Here is a 19,642-nt window from a genome sequence, read left to right on the forward strand (position 1 = left end):
GATTGTCAATGCTCAAAGTATAACTCTATCACTACACAGTTATATGACATCAAATTATATAAATTGAGGCTCAGTTTCCTCACTATTATGAAAATAGTTACACCTCAATGTAAGAGTTTATAAGGTGTGAAGCAGCATGAGAAGCAGCAATCTCACAATGACATTTAAGAACAATTACAAAGTATAAAACAACTCAAAATTTGTCTTCTTTTGAGCTTTAAATCTCAGTTTTTAAGCATTTTTACAAGTTAGGGAAAACAGACGTCCAATATATCCTTGGATAAACAGATCTAACCTTTAATCACAACCTACTTTTAGTAAGTTTTCTTAAGTATTTAAACAAGGTATACTTTGTTAGTATTCCCATTTTTTCATAATGTTTTTATCTGAACATTAAAGTTACACTTAATACTAGGGTTTATTTTGACATAATCATACATGCATAGAATGCAATTTCAGTCCTCTATTATTAGATTCACAATCTAATATTTTACTTACAGTATAATAGTCACCATTACTACTTCTTTCACTTCCCCACTTCCTGCCCTGTTCTTCTTCCTCTACTCTACTGTCTTCCTTCAATTTACTTATTGGTTGTTTAATTGGTGATTCATAGATACACATAAAGTTGAGATTCACTGCGGTATATTCATATATTTACATAGTATATACTTCCATCAAATTCATTCCACAGCTCTTCAGTATTTCCCTTTTAACAAAAAGGAACTGGTGGTCCTCTTTGGAATTAAACAATACAACTGACAAATATTATATGAACTATATTACAGATATTCTGATTAGGTCTAAAGTCCTTCCTGATTTTGAAATTCTACAACTTTTGAACAGTAATGCACTGGATTCCTTGCCACAGGCCTATAATCCCAGCAACTCGGGAGGCTGAGGCAGGAGGATCACAAGTTTGAGGTCAGCCTCAGTAATTTAGTAAGATCCCTATCTCAAAATAAAAAAGGGATGGGGATACAGCTTGGTAAAGTAGTAAAGCACCCCAGGTTCTATCCCCAGCACCAAAAAAAAAAAAAAAAAAAAAAAAAAAAAACAGGAATGCAATCTAATCTTCAGATTAAGTCCAATGTTGTTTACCTTTGAATTTGAAAAATCTCGGGCTGGGGTTGCAGCTTAGTGGTAGAGTGCTCGCCTAGCATGCATGAGGCACTGAGTTCGAACCTCAGCACCACATAAATGTAAATTAAAATATTGTGTCCACCTAAAGCTAAAAAATAAATATTTGAAAAAAAGAAAAAGAAAAAAGAAAAATCTCTGGAACAGAAAGTTCCAATTTCATAAATTAACTTAATTAGTTATTCTAGAAAATTGTACAAAGTATTTATAAAAATAAAGTAGGTATGTGGAATGAGTTTTGGCTGGAAATCACCACAATAGTGTTGTTATGAATAATAAAATAATTTTTGAAAATATTTTTTGCATTTTATTCACGCTAGGAATCAAGTCACATTTAAAACCTTAAGCATTATATAGCAAAACTTAGATTAAGTTTTGGCTGAATAAAAATGTCAAAAAGATAATTTTTAAAATAATTTTTTATACTAATGGTTCCCTGCAAAATGACAATCTCAACTCTCAAATTTATTATAAAATTCTCTTCAGTATCACAGGTTTTCATATAACTGCACTAGATAATTCTTGACAGTGCTTTACTATTGACTGACAAAAACAACTGAGCCCATAATCTCAGTGGCTCAGGAAGCTAAGGCAGGATGATTTTGAGTTCAAGGCCAGCCTCAGCAACTTAGCAAGACCCTGTCTCTAAATAAAATATAAAAAAGGGCTGGGTATGTGACTCAGTGGTTGAGGATGCTGGTCAATCCCTGCTACCAAAAAAAAAAAACGAAAGTTGTATTTTATCATAAGACTATGGCCAGGTACAGTGGCACACACCTATAATCCTAGAGGCTCAACAGGCTCAGTCAGAAGGATCGAAAATTCAAAGCCAGCCTCAGTTAAAAAAAAAAAAAAAAAAAAAAAGTGAGGTGCTAAGCAACTCAGTGAGACCCTGTCTCTAAATAAAATATGAAATAGGGCTGGGGATGTGGCTCAGTGGTTGAGTGCCCCTGAGTTCAATCCTGGTACCCAAAAACAAAAAGACTATACTTTTTAGAATTTTTAGGGAGAATTCCGGACTGACACTAACTTTAAAATGAAATCATAAAATAATTCAAATATAATTTAAACACAGGCAAGGTGGCACATGAATGCAACTCCAGTGACTCAGGAGGCTGAGGCAGGAGGTTCACAAGTTTGAGGCCAGCCTGGGCAATTCAGCAAGACCTTATCTCAAAAGAAAACATAAAAAGGCTGGGAATGTAGCTCAGCAGTTAAGCGCCCCGGGTTCAAAATCCCCAGTACTAAATAAATAAATAAGGGCTTGGGGTATGGGTCAGTAGTAAAGCTCTTGTCTAGAATGCACAAGGCCCAGGATTCAATCCCCAGTATCAGAAAAAATGATAACAATTTTTATATATATCATTATTCTCACTTTTTTTCTTAGAAGTAAAATCTTCAAAAACTAACTACAATATAAATAAGAATATTATCAATTATTATTTCAAAATAACATAGCAATCTTAAGATATCAAAGGCCACAAAAAGTGCTGCAAAATGTCTCAAATAATAAAGCTATCTTCACTCACAATCAGAGCAGAGATTTTAATTATCATATTAACAAAACATATTTTCAAGGTAATTATTATAATCTGTTGTTGGTCAGTTGGTTATGTTCACTTCAGGAAATGTAATATTAAAACCTAAATGCAAATTTGGGCAAAAAGGAGTCTAAACTTTTCATCTTTAAGTTTCTAAGCTATGATTCATTATACTGGATAAAGCTGGCTTCAGCCTTTAACATTATATTAGTGCTAAACTGATAATTACACTGATTAATGTAATTAATAAAACTGATACATACATCACATACAAGAATGCTCAGTATCATGAATCCCTATAATACACTATATTTTCAGTTAAACGGAAAAGATGACGAGCTCCATACAGAATACTATACACTCAGCACACTCCAATATCAGTAAATAGGTATTTCTTTTGTATATTGTACACCATGGAGCCAATTAATCTGAATCATTAATTCCATAACAAATTATAAGATAGCTTTTTTTGAGCAGTACTAGAGGTTGAATCCAGGGATATGCTACCACTACACTACATCCTCAGTCCTTTATTACTTTTTATTTTGAGACAGGGTCTCACTGGTCTTGAGCTTATGATCCTCCTGCCTCAGGCTCTTGAGTAGCTATAATAAAACAGCTTTTAAAGATAAGTCTGAGGGGCCAGGGTTATGGCTTAGCAGTAGAGCACTAGCCTAGCACGTGCGAGGCCCTAGGTTCGATCCTCAGCACCACATAAAAATAAATAAATAAATAAATAAAGATATTGTGTCTGACTATAACCAAAAAATAAATGTTAAAAAAATAATTTAGGGGCTGGGGATGTGGCTCAAGCGGTAGCGCGCTCGCCTGGTGTGCGTGTGGCCCGGGTTCGATCCTCAGCACCACATACCAACAAAGATGTTGTGTCCGCCGAGAACTAAAAAATAAATATTAAAAATTCTCTCTCTCTCTCCTTTAAAAAAAAAAATAATAATAATTAAAAAAAAAAAAAAAGTCTGAGGCCAGTCATGGTGGCACACACCTCGGGAGGCTAAGGCAGTTACTCAGGAGGCTAAGGCAGGAGGACTGCAAGTTCAAAGTCAGCCTCAGCAACTCAGTGAGGCCCTAAGCATAATATATCATAATACACACACACACACACACATATATATATCTCATAATATACTGTGAGACCCTGTCTCAAAAAATAAAAAGGGCTGGGGATGTAACTCAATGGTAAAATACACCTGGGTTCAATCCCCAGTATTAAAAAAAAAAAAAAAAAAAAAAAAAAAAAAAAATCCCACTAACAAACAAACCTTTGAGATCTGTTTCCATTTATTCATTGCCAAACAAATCCTACATAGAAAGCAATGTTTCCCTCCAAGTTTCTTTGAAATTCTTTATCATAAATTTCCAGACTTGTGCTCAATTTCTTGGTACACGTATATGTATGTAAGGCTTGGGATCAGACCCAGGCCCTTCCACATACTAAGCATGTACTCTATATCCCAGACCCTCTGTTCAATTTCTAAACGAAGTACAAAAATGAATCTAAACTTTTCACTTTTAAGTTTCAAAGCTATTATTCACTGTACTGGATAAAGTTGGCTTCCGCCATTAAATTACATCATAAGTGCCTCACCTTGCTCAAAGCATACAGATCCAGGATTTTTCTCTCCACCACAGGAATTTTCAGAGTAGACCCTTGAAGTTCCCAAAATTTTGCCAGTTGATCCAAGAAGTCCAGTCTCACTCTGGTCATTGCCTAAGATTAATAAAATATAGATATTGGCCATAGGAACTGGTATGGCTGAAAATAAATCAATGTGTCTTAATCTAGAGTAATTTAAAGACTTCTTTACTGTTTAGCTCAACTGTGTTAAAAAAAAAAAAAAGAGCCAATAGTGTAAAGAGGTTAAATACTTCTAATGAGCTTTATTCACCAAGGCAAAAACAAGATACTCTAAAGCAGGGATGGTAGTATATACCTGTAATCCAAAACCTTGGGAGGTGGACAGAGGCAGGAGGATTACAAGTTTGAGGCAGCCTGGGCAATTTAGCAAGATCCTCTCTCAAAATACAATTTACAGATCAGTGGTAGAATGCTTGCTTAGTGTGGGCAAGGCCCTGGGTTCAACCCATAGAGCAACATCAACAAAAAACAAAAAAAAATCATTTTAACATATGTAAAAAGTTCTCACTAGCAACTAAAAGAATTCTTTTAATTTGCTTAACTTTATGCTAACCAAAATATGCAGTAAATTATTTCTAGTCTCTAAGCATCCTAATTCCATCATTTCATCTGTAGGTATTATGCACACTTTTAGTACACCAACTCTACCTCAGTGATATTAAGATGCTTCATCAAGTATTTAATTACAATAGTTTAAAAGAAAAATATGTATTAAAATCTCAGAAAATACATGTTTTGGTTTTTCTTATCTTGAGAGGGGTGGGTGCGTGTGTGGTACTGGGGATTGAACTGAGAGCCTCACCCATGCCAGGAAAACCCTCTTACTACTGACCTGCATCCCCAGGCCATCAAATAATATAAGCACAATCCAAGAGAATTAGTAATATTTAAAGGGAAATCTTATAAATAAAATTAACTGGAGCTCAGTGGTAGACCGCTTGCCTAGCACCTGTGAGGCACTGGGTTCGATTCTCAGCACCACATAAAAAATTTAATAAAATAAAGATATTGTGTCCATCTACAGCTAAAAATGCTTAAAAATAAATAAACAAAATTAATAGTCCCGGAGAAATTCTGCCAAAACAAAACCACTTGAAAACTAGGTTTTCAAATGAAAATTTATAGAATTAAAAAAAAAAACCTATCTTCCAGGCTGGGTTGTGGCTCAGTGGTAGAGTGCTTGCCTAGCATGCATGGGGCACTCGGTTCGATGCCCAGCACCACAATAAATAAATAAATAAATAATAAATAAATATTTTGCGTCCATCTACAACTAAAAAAAAAAAAAAAAAAAAAAAAAAGAACTATCCTCCAAGGACACAAGAGGCAGAAATCTTCTGAGATTAGTCCCTGAAAAAAATTAGAATAGGGCTGGGAATGTGGCTCAAGCAGTAGCGCGCTCGCCTGGCATGCGTGCGGCCCAGGTTCGATCCTCAGCACCACATACCAACAAAGATGTTGTGTCCGCCGAGAACTAAAAAATAAATATTAAAAATTCTCTCTCTCACTCTCTCTCCTCTCTCACTCTCTCTTTAAAAAAAATTAGAATAATAAACATTGGAGAAAGTGGAATTTAAGAATTTCAGATCTCCAAAGCTGGACATTCCCATGATGAAAAATATAGTAAGAAACAATTTCCCATAATCTCAGCTAAATAAAAAAACTCTAACCATAAGCTTTTAAAAATCAGACACTTCTTCCAAACACTAAATAACTATTCTATTCAATCCCAATTAACACAAACTCTGGGCCTCAGTACATAAGCTAATCAAAGTTCTCTACCTAGAGGCCTAACATAAAAAATCAGGAAGGAGAACTGTTAATATAACACTTACCTCAAGTTCATTCAGGCGCTGTACTCTTGGAGTGAATCGAAAGCTTTTTACTTCACACGCAAATGGAGGTTGCCAATCCTAAACAGAAAGGACATGCGTATATGTATATATGTTTGTTTCTATATATACAAAAATATATGTTTTTTTTAACACAGTAATATGGGTTGGGAATGTAGCTCAGTGGTAGAGCACTTGCCTAGCATGTGCAAGGCCCCAGGTTCAATACTCAGCACCAAAAAATAATAATGGTATGTAAGCAAGGAGTGCATTATTCATTACTTTAAGGGGTGAGTTGCCAAAAATCAGTGACAATAGAACTTGTACGTCTTCTTTATTGTAGAAACAGAATAATATTTTTCACATAAAATAATTTTAATTTTAACATCACTTAGAGTGTTCTCAAATCTCACCAGTCTCGCTATTCACATCCCACAGTTATGCTTTCTCAAATTACTCATGCAGAAAGCAATGAGTTCATGTACCACAGAACAGTGTCCAATAAACATACAGGTTTACCAAATTAAAAAAAAAATCAAAAAGGGTAAAACTAAAGATTAGAAGGAAATTTATAGGGCTGGTGATGTAGCTCAGTGATAGAACACTTGGCTAGCATATGCAAGACTTGAGTTTGACTCCCAGCAATGCAAGAAAGAGAAAAGAAATTTTTAAGTATTTATTAACCAGTTATAGTGGCACCTGCCAATAGTTTGTTATTCAGGAGGCTGAGATAGAAAGATCACTTGAGCCAGGAATTCTAGATCAGCCTGGGCAACATAGAGAGACCCGGTTTCCCTCCCACTCCCCCAAAAGTCAATTTTGTCAATAATTTTTTAAAATATTTTTTATTTATGTGTAAATATAAGCACTTTACAGTCTATGTTATATAAATGTTTTGATCAAAGCCCAGCTTCTGGGGACCCAAACATACATATATGTATACATATACACATATATATATATACTTTTTTTTTTAAATAAGTAAATCCACAGAACAAAGACAACTTCCAGACAGATATAACTAATGTGAGGTCAGATATTTCAAGTGGCATTCTAAAGAACATAGTTTGACTTGGCCTAAACAATAGCATTTAAAGATATGAGAAGTTTTAATAAACCTTATTTAATATGCATACTCTTTCAGCCTTTTTAATAAAAATATAACTTTGTTTTACCAAAACAATCCTTCAATAGAATTTCTAATGAATAAATACAACATAAATAGATGAAAATATGGTTTAGAAAAAAACTTCAATGCTTAAATCTTGGTCAGCATTAGATAATTTTGATAAAGAAAAAGTAGAAGCTTTTGGAGGATGGCAATGCATATCATCACAACAATTATTTGTTAATCCTTTGCTTGCAACTGATAATCTTACAGTATTCAGCATAGTGGGAGTAAGACCTGCTTTATAATCAGAAAACTTTAAGTTCAAAATCTACTTTGCTATTTGCCCAAGATAACACATTTGATTGTTTTTTAACTTATTCAGACATGCCTCATCTGTAAAATGAGAAATTTATTTACCTACTAGGTCTTCAAAGATTAAATAAAACATTCTATAGATGCTAAATTAACTACTCCTTTTCCCCCTTTCATCTAAGTTTTTAGTTCACTGTGGTATGAACTATCATGGTAATCCTGGTGAGGGTGGATGATTTCTTAAATGCAACACTGGTAACAGGGCTTAGTTTTATCTTTACTACCTCTAGACAAAACATAAAGCAAAATGTCTTTAAGAAGCAAAGGTTCTATCCACAGCAAAAATTCACAAACTTAATCTGCATTAAGAATCATCTAAGCGGGCTGGGGATGTGGCTCAAGTGGTAGCGAGCTCGCCTGGCATGCGTGCGGCCCGGGTTCCATCCTCAGCACCACATACCAACAAAGATGTTGTGTCCGCCGAGAACTAAAAAATAAATATTAAAAAAAAAATTCTCTCTCTCTCTCTCTCTCCTCTCTCACTCTCTCTTAAAAAAAAAAAAAAAAGAATCATCTAAGCATTTGCTAGAAAAGCAGATTACAAACATTCCAGATCCAGAAACAGATTTCACCCTTTTTTCTTCCCCCCCTTTTTTTTAATCCCCACTCTTTTGGCAGTTTCAGAGATATAGAACCCAAGGCTTACACACACTAGGCAAATGCTATACCACTGAATTACATACTCAGCCTGATTCTAGTCCTTTTTTTTTAACTTTTTTTTTTTTTTAGTTGTTGATGGACCTTTATTTTATTCATTTATACACATGCAGTGTTGAGAATAGAACCCAGAGCCTCACACATGCTAGGCAAGTGCTCTACGATGAGGTACAACCCCAGCCCAGATTCTAGTCTTAATAAGGCCTAGCAATCTGCAGTTTAATAAACATCCAGTCAACCAGGGTACAGGTTGTCCAGCAACAGTATTTGTAAAGCACTGGTGTAATGGGTAAAGTAAAACCCTTTTGACCTTGAGCATATCACTGAAACTCTTGGGGCATTAATTGCACCCATAGGAGTAATATCTGCGATCCTTAAAGATTGAGAATTATAATTATCCAACTTTAGGCAAACCTAATTATTTGCAATCATTGCAATTCTAAAATCTTTGCTCCTTGGTTCCTTATATCAAGGGTTTTCAACGTTTTTTTCCACTTCCACTATTGACCAAGTCTTCCTAAACCTCTGAATTTCAAAAATCACTGATGCTCTTTCTCTTCCCCATGTAAGATTTTTCCATCACAGCAGTAATCGGCCTGAAATTCTTGCCTATTGATACCATTGTGGGAAACAACTAAAGCTCAAATTACCTTTTAAGAAACCCAAGACCTATCCGGGCGATAGAACAAGCCTGTAATCCCAGCGACTCGGGAGGCTGAGGCAGGAGGATCACAAATTTGAAGCCAGCCTCAGCAATTTAGCGAATACCTAAGCAACTTAGCGAGACCCCTTTGAAAATTAAAATATCAAACTCAAAGGGCTGGGGATGTAGCTCAGAGCTAGGGCGACCCTAGGTTCAAACCTCGGCGCTCCCCCCACAAAAGTAAAAAAAGAAAAAAGAAAAAAACCCCACTTAACCCTGAGAGATGACCTGCAAACATTTAACAAACTAAACATTAGCAGGGCTTGGATGCAGCAGAAATAGCCGACGGACAGGTAGTTTCTACTGTAGAAGCATAATGAGGATTGTACATAAGGGGAAGGCACATCAGGTCACAACACTTTAAACACCTTTCCAGACATCAAAAGGCCTGAAGCCTTTTGTTACCCTTTCCCCCAATTCCAGAGAAAAGTATCAGTGCCCAAGTTCTAAATGGAAAAGACCCTAGGAAGACCACTTTCTGGCGTTCACACCCACCGAAATTAAACTGCAGAAGAAACTAAGGTAAAAATATACAGAAACGTAGCCTTCAGTTGTTCAGAAATGAGGAAGAGTATACATGAAAAGACAGAAGAACCTGAGAAGTAAAGCCACACCAAGCGTATCGAATCCCCTATACTCCCTTCTCCCCGTCTCTCCTCACAGACTCCGGTACCTTGGGCGGTCGGATTTTGCAGATGCCAGTTTTCTCGGCCAAAGGCCGGATGCGGCCGATGAAGCTGAGGGGGTCTGTGAACTCCTCCCAGCTGGGCTCAAAGACCGGACACTCCGGGGGTGGCACGAACTCTGCCGCGTAGCCCCCCGGCCCCATGCCCGCCATGGCAATAGCCAGGGGACCCCCTTAGGAGAACAAGTGGAGAAAGGCTGGCTGAAGCCCACCACGCCTTTTCACGTCCCCTGACAGGGGCCGAAGCGCATCTTTTTGAACATGAAGTGCGGGACGCAGAAACCCCAGAATCGCTTCCTCCAGTCGTTTGTTATTGTTTCCTTCAGGGCTTTTCCTCTCAGGGACAGGACCTTTCCGGAAGTTAACGTACTGTCAAATTCCTCCGCCACCGCAGGAAACAGAATTCCTCCGCCGCGACGCCTCGATGTACGACGCTTTTCTTCTTCCTCCCTTTCGGGAGAGTCTGGTGTCGCTATTTCTCTGCTTGCCCGTCGCAGTTTTGGGCAGCTGATGACTCCGGGAGGGTCACCCTCAAGGGTCCTACGGTCTCCTCTAGGCGAGGTAAGAGTGAGGAGAAGTATTCGGGGCGAGGCAGAACGCGCTCTTCCGGCGCGGAGGAATGTGTAATGCCCCAGAGGGCAGAGGTTCTCTTCCGGCGAGGAGGGCGCAGTTCCCCTTTGTGTATTAGTGGACGCGCAAACAAACCCGGCCTAACGGTAGCCACCCAACCTCGCTGCAGGTTCGCCGTCATTTGTTTTATCCTGCTTGTCTACATTTGACCAAGTAACTAACATTTCCGGCGTATTTCTCACACTCTCTTTTTTCATCCTTTGCTAGTATCTTACGAACAATTGTATTTGGTCGTTTTATACCCGCCTCGTTTGCACGATAAGTTCTAAATGGAACCGATCCCCCAAATCCTGCAGAGCGGCTTTAGCCACCACCTAAGAATTCTTTTCACTCTCCTAATCCTTCTTTTCTAGCATTTGTCATTCAACCCTAAATTATCTCATTTTAACAGTAACTAGCTCCCTTTGGCATCACATAATGTATTAAACCTTTTTCAGTTTATTTAAAAAAAAAAAAAAAAACTACGGTAATCGTTTTGAACTTGTCGGAAAATCTCTAAGCCAGGGCTCAGTGGTAGAGTGCATAAGGGACACTCTGAGTTCAATCCCCAGAACCGCAAAAAGAAAAAGAAAAAATCTCTATGCCAGTGTCCATTTCTTACTTCCTCCAAATTGTGGGAAGTTACATAGACAGGATTAATGGAGAAATCGTGAAAATGTGCTTTTTAGTATTAAGTATCAATATGGCTGGACATGTTGGCACACACCTGTTAGCCCAAGGACTCTGAAAGCTGAGGCAGGAACTTAGCAAATTCAAAGCCAACACAGCACTTAGAGAGACCCTGTCTCAAAATAAAAATGGTTGGGGATGTGTCTCATTGCTTAAGTCCAATCTCTTTTACCAAAAAAAAAAAAAAAAATTCAATGACTTCAAATTTTTTTTTTATTTACTGCCACTTTCAAGCTTCATCTCTTCTGCTTTACTGTATAATCTACAAACTTTTTGGTGGCTTTGATGCACCATTCTTTGCCTTAACTCTGAATCTTCACAGATTATTTCCTGTGGAACATTTTTGTAGTCTCCTGACCCAACCTTGTCCCTACAAGTTCATGTATGTCTTTCCAACTTATCTTCCTTCTAATTCAATTAAATATCACTTGCTCTGGAAAGACTTCCATAATCATCAAAGTTAGTCATCAGCAACTAGTACTTCCTTCTCAAATATTTTGTTTATTATAGTTGTTTTTGGTATCAGGGATTGAACTCACAAACCCTCAACCACTGAGCCACATTCCCAGCCCTTTTTATTTTTTTGAGATGGGGTCTTGCTAAGTTCAGGACCTCAATAAATTGCTGAGGCTGGCTTTGAACTTGGGATCTTCCTGCCTCACCTCCTGAGCCACTGAGATTACAGGCTTTTGCCACCATGCTCAGCTCCTTGTCAAAACATTTTGAAATAATTTCCTCCCTTTCTCAGACTGTAAGCTGCACAAAGACAGGGGCATTGTCCATATATTGGCCATTGTTTTCCAGGCTCCTTGAATAGTCTTGGGATATGGGGAGTATGCGATGAGACTGTTAAAATAAATGGATTCACCCAATAAATAAATGAATTGGATCCACAAAACAATTTCCCTTGTGTTTTATTGCCTCATCTTATATTTGCATGCACTAAATTTTGTTTTGAGACTTCCAAGAATGACATTGATAATATCCCTTCATTTTATTTATAGCATCCACAAAGATAATGCCCAATTATTCATATCTACCAGCCTAAACCTCACACAGACACTTTGAGGAGATAGTTCTATTTCAGTTACCCTTTGTTGAATAGCATACTACCTCAAAACTGAAAATAAAAATTATTTATCAATTCTGTGGGTTTGCAATCTGATAGATTCATGGCCTCACCTGGGTTTACTCATGCAGTCACAGTCATCTGACAGCTTGACTGGTTTAATGTTTAAATTTATGTACCAATTTGGCTGGCCCACAGTAGCCAGATATGTGGTCAAACATTCTGGATGTTTGTGCTGGGTGCGGTGGCACATGTGAACCAAAGTTTCCCAGAAGCTATAGAGACTGAAACAGGAGGATTGTGAGTTCAAAGCCAGCCTCAGCAAAAGCAAGGAACTAAGCAACTTAGTGAGACCAGTGTCTCTAAATTAAAAAATAATAAGGCTGGAGATGTGGCTCAGTGGTCCAATTCCCCTGAATTCAATCCCCAGTAAGGCAGGGGCGGCATTCTGGGTGTTTGTGATAGGGCATTTGGGGATGAAATTAACATTTAAATCAGAGCCCTCTGAATAAAGCAGATTGCCCTCTATGAAGCAAGTGAGCTTCATCCAATCAACTGAAGACCTGAATAGAACAAAATACTGACCCCTGAGCAATAAGGAATGTTGCCATTTGTTTTGGACCTCAACTGCAGCATCAGCTTTTTCTTGGTCTCCAGCCTGCCAGCCTTCCCTGCAGATTTTGGACTTGCCAGCCTCTATAATCTTGTAAGCCAATTCCTTAAAGAGAAATCTCATATCCTACTGGTTTATTTTCCAGAAGAAGCTAATACACAATTAGGGTGGGAGAGTGCAAAATGTTCTCATATGTCTAGCAATTGGTACTAGTTGTTGGCTGGGAAACTTTGGTTCACATGGTTTCTAATTTTTTTTTTAAAGAGAGAGAGAGAATTTTAATATTTATTTTTTAGTTTTCGGCGGACACAACATCTTTGTTTGTATGTGGTGCTGAGGATCGAACCCGGGCCGCACGCATGCCAGGCGAGCGCGCCACCGCTTGAGCCACATCCCCAGCCCTGGTTTCTAATTTTAAAATAGTAAACTGGGCTTTTTCACAGCATGGTGGTCTTAGCATTCCAATAGGATAAGACTGGAAGCAAAAGCCTAAGGTCTAGACTCCAAAATGTATCAAACACTCTCTCAAATTCTGTTGGTCAAAGCATGTCAAAAGAAAGGCCCAGAATCAGAAAGGTGGGGAAATAGCTGGGCACATGATGCATGCCTATAATCCCAGTGACTCAGGAAGCTGAGGCAGGAAGATCCCAAATTCCAGTCCAGTCTCAACAATTTAGCAAGACCATGTCTCAAAATTTAAAATAAAAAAGAACCAAGGATTTAACTCAGTGGTAAACCTCCCCTGGGTTCAATCCCAGTATCAGAAAAGGAGCATAGTGAAATAGACTTCATTGTATTTTATTTATTATTTTTCTTTTTTTTCCCCCTCTGTACTGGAAATCAAATTTAGTACCTTGTGTAGACTAGGCAAGCTCTCTACCCAGTAAGCTACATCTTCAGCCTAGACTGCATTTCTTTTTTTTTTTTTTTAAAGAGAGAGTGAGAGAGGAGAGAGAGAGAGAGAGAATTTTTTTTTTAATATTTATTTTTTAGTTCTTGGCGGACACAACATCTTTGTTGGTATGTGGTGCTGAGGATCGAACCCGGGCCGCACGCATGCCAGGCGAGTGCGCTACCGCTTGAGCCACATCCCCAGCCCCTAGACTGCATTTCTTGATGGAAAGTGACAGAATCACATTGCAAAGGGATGTGGACACAGGAAAGCATGACTCATTGTATACAATTATAATGACTTACAGAAGCCTTAGGTTTTCTACTACTTAAATCTGGAAAACCACATGATTCCAAAAAAAGGGAGAAATGCTGAGGCTAGGGCCATAGCTCAGTGGCAGAGCACTTGCCTAGCATGTCTGAGGCACTGGGTTTGACCCTTAGCACCACATAAAAAAATAAACAAAGGCATTCTGTCCATCTACAACTAAAAAAAATTTTTTTTAATTAAAAAAAAGGAAGAAATGGCCAATGAGGTGGCACACTTATGTAATTCCAGAGACTGGAAGGCTGAGGAAGGAGAATTGCAAGTTGAGGCCAGCCACTCTTAGCAATTTAACATGATCCTGACTCAAAAATTTAAAAGGGCTGGGCTCTTGTCTCCCTCTAGAGCTTGTCTACATTCTCCCTTGAATGTATATTCCTTACTTTACCCCAAACGATGGTGTGTGTTGTCTCTCTCTCTCTCTCTCTCTCTCTCACCACTATTCTCCCTTGAATATGTATCTACTTTCCTTAAAAACAAAAACTCTCTTTGGGGAGAAAACAAAGAGTCTGGGGCTGGATCTCCATGGTGGCAGAAGTAGAGCACCCCTGGGTTCAACCCCCCAGTACTGAAAAAAAAGTAGGGGGTGAGGCAATGAAATTCTAACTAAAAAGAGTCAATGAGCCAGGTGTGATGGTGCACACTTGTAATCCCAGTGGTTTGGGAGGTTGAGGCAGGAGGATGGCAAATTCAAAATCAAACCCAGCAATTTAAGGAGGCCCTAAGCAACTTAGCAAGAACTTGTCTCAAAATAAAATATAAAACCAGGGGGGGATTTGGCTCAGTGGTAAGTAAGTGCCTCTGGATTTCATCCAAAGAGTTAATGAGGGGCTGGGGAGGTGGCTCAAGCGGTAGCGCGCTCGCCTGGCATGCGTGCGGCCCGGGTTCGATCCTCAGCACCACATACAAACAAAGATGTTGTGTCCGCCGAAAACTAAAAAATAAATATTAAAATTCTCTCTCTCTTAAAAAAAAAAGTTTAAAAAAAAGAGTTAATGAAATAATTTGTTTTGCCAGGAACAGTGGTGCAAACCTATAATCCCAGTTATTCTGGAGGCTGAGCCAGTAGGATCAGAAGTTCAAAGCCAGCTTCAGCAATTTAGAAAGCCCTAAGCAAATTACCAAGACCTATCTCAAAAAATAAAAGGGGCTGGAGTTAAGCACCCCCAGGTCCAATCCCTGGTACCAAAAATTTTTTTTGTTGTTTTGCCAAACATTAAATTAAAATATAAAATGGGCGTAGTTGGTACATGCCTGTAATCCCCGTGGCTCAGGGAGGCTGAGACAGGAGGATTGCGAGTTCAAAGCCAGCCTCAGCAATTTAGCAAGGCACTAAACAACTCAGTGAGACCCTTCTCTAAATAAAAATACAAAATTGGGCTAGAGATGTGGTTCAGCGGTTGAATGCCCCTGAGTTCAATTCCCAGTGCCTATATATATATGGTTTTGAGGCTGGGGATGTGGTTCAGTGGAAAGTGCTTGCTTAGCATACATGAAGCCCTAGGTTCCATGTCCAGTGCTGCAAAAAAAAATAAAATAAAATTGTTTAACTTTATAATTAATAGACAAATGAGGCCCTGGAAGACTCTCAGTCTAAGCATGAGCCCCTAAATACTTTTTTTGTGTGTGTGGTGCTGGGGACTGAACCCAGAGTCTTGCACATATGAAGCAAGCATTCTACCAATTAAGCTATATCCCCAGCCCCTCTAAAAAGCTTTTATTGTATGGGTTATATATATTGATATTTACTACATATTAGCAATTAAAACTAATAAACATTTATTCATTTAAAATAAAACAAGGGGGATGGGAATAAGAAAGAGTAGAATGAATCAGACATAACTTTCCTATGTTCATATATGAATACAAGACCAATGAAACTCCACACCATGTACAACCACAAGAATGGGATCCTAATTAGAATAATTTATACTCCATGTATATATAAACGTCAAAATATACTCTACTGTCATGTACATCTAAATAGAACAAAATAACAATGAAAAAATAAAATAATAAGCTACAACATGTTTGCATAAATGCATTTTCAGAATAAGAACTATATTTTCCAAAACAAAAAAATATATATGAGAAAAGTGGCAATGGTTTTTTGTTTGAAAATTTCTTAATGTTTCAAACTGGATTCTCATATCTGTTTCTGAATTTAATCTTTTGCGATATGTTATCTTCATTGAAGTACATGAAGAAAATTCAGCTTGACCTAGACACATAGTTGGGAAACAAAGAAGCTTTTTTTTTTTTTTTTAATTTTTGGTAATTGAGCCCTGGGGCACTTGACCGGTGAGCCATGTCCCCAGTCCTTTTTTTTTTTTTTTTTTTTTTTTTGAGACAGGGTCTTACTAAGTTGCTTAGGGCTCCACTAGGCCCCACAGAGTTGGTGAGACTGGCCTTGAACTTGAAATCCTCCTGATTTACCAGATTTAGCCTCCTGAGTTGCCAGGATTATAAGCATGCACCACTATTCCTGGCAATCACTATGATTTCTTAAAGCCTAGTTATTCAAAAACAAAACTTTTATCAATTGACTTTTTTTCTTTTTCTTTTCTTTTTGACACTGGGGATTGAACTTGGGTGTGTTTTACCACTGAGCTCCATCCCTAGCCCTTTTTATTTTTTTTTTAATTTTGCAACAGGGACTCATTAAATTGCACAAACTGGCCCTGAATTTGTAGTCCTTTTACCTCAGCCTTCCAAATTGCTGGGCTTACAGATTTGTCTCCCACACCCAATTCAACTGACTTTTTTTGTGGGGTGGGAGGTTACCAGGGATTGAACTCAGGGACACTTGACCACTGAGCCACATCCCCAGCCTATTTTGTATTTTATTTAGAGACAGGGTCTCACTAAATTACTAAGGCTGGCTTTGAACTAGTGATCCTCTTGCCTCAGCCTCCAGAGCTGCTGGGATTACGGACATATACCACTGCGCCCAGCACAACTCAATTGCTTTTTGTGTACTCTGTTAGAGTAAAATGATAGTTAACTTGTACTTGAATTGATTTTTTAATCCAGTCATGATTTTGTATCATCATGCATTAGTCATTTGGAAAATATTGATTCACTGACTTATACAGATCTTCCAAATTTGGCATGTTATATAATATCAAAATCACAAAAATATCACCATTGATAACATGATACAATTGGAAAGCTGTCAAACTCAAGATGTCAGAAACAAGTTTTCTAAAGTTATAATTTTCACTTGAAAGTTCAAATATTGTCATTGCCAACAAATAGTATCAATTGTTTCCATTTCAACAAAATGACTGTCAAATTCCTAAGTCTGAATAATCATCGATTGTTATACCTCTGTGTTCTATGAAAAAAGTGGCTAGTTCAGCTGGTATGTGCTTTTCCTTGGGAAAAAAAAACTGTATTTCTGTATGCAATAGAAGCACTTTATGTGAATTTCCTATTTCAGCACAAAGGCTATTCAAAGACATAACAGCCAAGCACAGTGGTGGATGCCTATAATCCCAGCAACTCAGGAGGCTGGGGTAGGAGGACTGCAAGTTCCAAGATAGCCTCAGCAATTTAGTGAGGCCCTAAATGACTTAGGGAGACCATTCTCAAAAAATACAATAAAATAAAAAGGATTAGAAATGGAGCTCAGTGGGCTGGGGATGTGGCTCAAGCGATAGCTCGCTCACCTGGCATGCCCGAGGGCGCTGGGTTCCATCCTCGGCACCACATAAAAATAAAAATAAAGATGTTGCACCTAAAACTAAAAAATAAATATTAAAAAATTCTCTCTCCTCCCTCTCTCCCTCTCCCTCTCTCTCTCTCTCTCTCTCTCTCTCTCTCTCTCTCTCTCTCTCTCTTTCTCTCTTTCTCTTAAGAAAAAAAAAAGAAATGGAGCTTAGTGGTAATATGCCCCTTTACCTAGACAATGACTACTAGTTTAGTTTGGTGTCACTACCACATTTATTCTAACTTCACTTAGCATTATCTGAGGGACCAGAATTTTACCCATCGTTGCTTTTGTACCATCAGTTCAAATGTCAACAGTGGAAAAGGCAAGTAACATCTTAGTGTGAACTATTAAAATAATTTTGACCTCAAGACATTCAGAAAATGCTTTGGGGACAAAAAAGTCTGAAATCTCTGGGTCACACTTTAAAAACTATTGTTTATACTATTATTTATTCTTAATTGACAAAGAATTGTGACTCTAGAGTTTGAATTAGCATGATAAAAGATGGGAGAGTTAGAAGAGACCCACTGTAAAGGGAAGAAAGAAAAATTAAATAACCTTGCCAAGGAATAGTCTCAACCACAGATCTTATTTAATAAATATTTAAGCATTTAAATTTCAACAGTGTAGGGTTGTAGCTCAGTGGTTGAGCACTTACCTCGCATGTGAGGCACTGGGTTCAATCCTCAGCACCATGTAAAAATAAATAAATAAATAAAAATATTGTATCCATCTACAACTAAAAAAAAATTTTTGTAAAGAGAGAGAGAGAATTTTTTAATATTTATTTATTTTTCTTTTTTTAGTTTTCGATGGACACAACATCTTTATTTTATTTGTATGTGGTGCTGAGGATCGAACCTAGTGCCCTGCGCATGCCAGGCGAGCACGCTACCGCTTGAGCCACATTCCCAGCCCCCTAAAAATTTTTTTTTTTAAATTTTAATGCTGTAGGGCTGGGGATGTGGCTCAAGCGGTAGTGCGCTCGCCTCGCATGCGTGTGGCATGCTCCCCCTCCCTACCCCACGATGAATCAGCCTCCTTATATCAGAGAAAACATTCAGCATTTGGTTTTTTGGGATTGGGTAACTTCCCTTAGCATTATCTTCTCTAACTCCATCCATTTACCTGCAAATGCATGATTTAATTCTCTTTTGTTGCTGAGTAATATTCCATTGTGTATCCTTCTCCTCAGTCTATATCCAAAGGACTTAAAAACAGCATACTACAGGGACACGGTCACATCAATGTTTGTACAGCACAATTCACAATAGCTAAATTGTGGAACCAACCTAGATGCCCTTCAATAGATGAATGGATAAAAAAAAAGTGGTATATATACACAAGTAGTTCTTTTTAAATGCTACAGTTCCCAGAATACACACACACAATGTTTGTTTGTTTGTTTGTCTTTTAAGTTGGTTCTTTTGTACACTTTATTTTTTTGCAGTCCTGGGAATGGAACTTAGGACCTCAAGCATGCCAAGCACAGGCTTTTATGACTAAGTTCCCTTAGTCCTATGAATTTAACATTGCAAGAAATCAGTATAATTAATAAACTCTAGTGCTGGCCATGTAGCTTCTCTGCCCCACAACCAAGTATGCACACAGACACACAATGAACAAATTTAAAAAAATCCTCTCAACTTTACTTAGGCCAAAATAATGATAGTTTTATTCTGTATCTGATGATCTGATTGAATTTATTCACTTCAAGAATTCAGTTAACATTTAGGGTTTTTATTACTCGGCCATAAAGAAGAATGAAACCATGGCATTTGTTGGTAAATGGATAGAACTGAAGACTGTCATGCTAAGTGAAATAAGCCAATTCCAAAAAACCAAAGTGGGGGCAGTTTCACTGGATTGGACAGGGCAGAGTGGAAGAAGGGAAGGGCTGTGGGGGGGGGGGTGCCACCATGCCTAGCAAACATTCTTATTGAGTGCTCACCCAGTCCAATGTTTGAACAACTCTTTTTTTCTTTTTCTCTTTGATTTATTTTTTGTGCTGCTGGGAAACAAAAGCAGGGCC

The 19,642-nt window shown here is 38.0% G+C and overlaps 2 protein-coding genes across 4 annotated transcripts in view; one reads left to right on the plus strand and one right to left on the minus strand.

Moving 5' to 3' along the window:
• KDM5A (lysine demethylase 5A) overlaps positions 1-10,095 on the minus strand; it is an 88,424-nt gene extending 78,329 nt beyond the window's left edge. Inside the window, exons 1-3 of one of the 2 annotated variants that reach the window (XM_081309798.1) lie at positions 9,687-10,092; positions 6,174-6,251; positions 4,288-4,410 (exon numbers count right to left, since the gene is read on the minus strand). In XM_081309798.1, the coding sequence (XP_081165924.1) occupies positions 4,288-4,410; positions 6,174-6,251; positions 9,687-9,851 (366 nt within the window). In that variant the 5' untranslated portion in view covers positions 9,852-10,092. Of the gene's footprint in view, positions 1-4,287; positions 4,411-6,173; positions 6,252-9,686 lie in introns of both variants that reach the window. The other variant, XM_081309799.1, reaches the window with a different exon arrangement.
• Positions 10,096-10,133: 38 nt separating this feature from the next.
• CCDC77 (coiled-coil domain containing 77) overlaps positions 10,134-19,642 on the plus strand; it is a 51,324-nt gene continuing 41,815 nt past the window's right edge. The window contains exon 1 of one of the 2 annotated variants that reach the window (XM_081309801.1): positions 10,134-10,259. The gene's annotated coding sequence lies outside the window, so the exon portion shown is untranslated. The remainder of the gene's footprint in view (positions 10,260-19,642) is intronic. The other variant, XM_081309804.1, reaches the window with a different exon arrangement.

The sequence above is a fragment of the Spermophilus citellus genome, assembly GCF_964194105.1.
Source record: "Spermophilus citellus genome assembly, chromosome: 10".
Classification (NCBI taxonomy): Eukaryota; Metazoa; Chordata; class Mammalia; order Rodentia; family Sciuridae; genus Spermophilus; species Spermophilus citellus.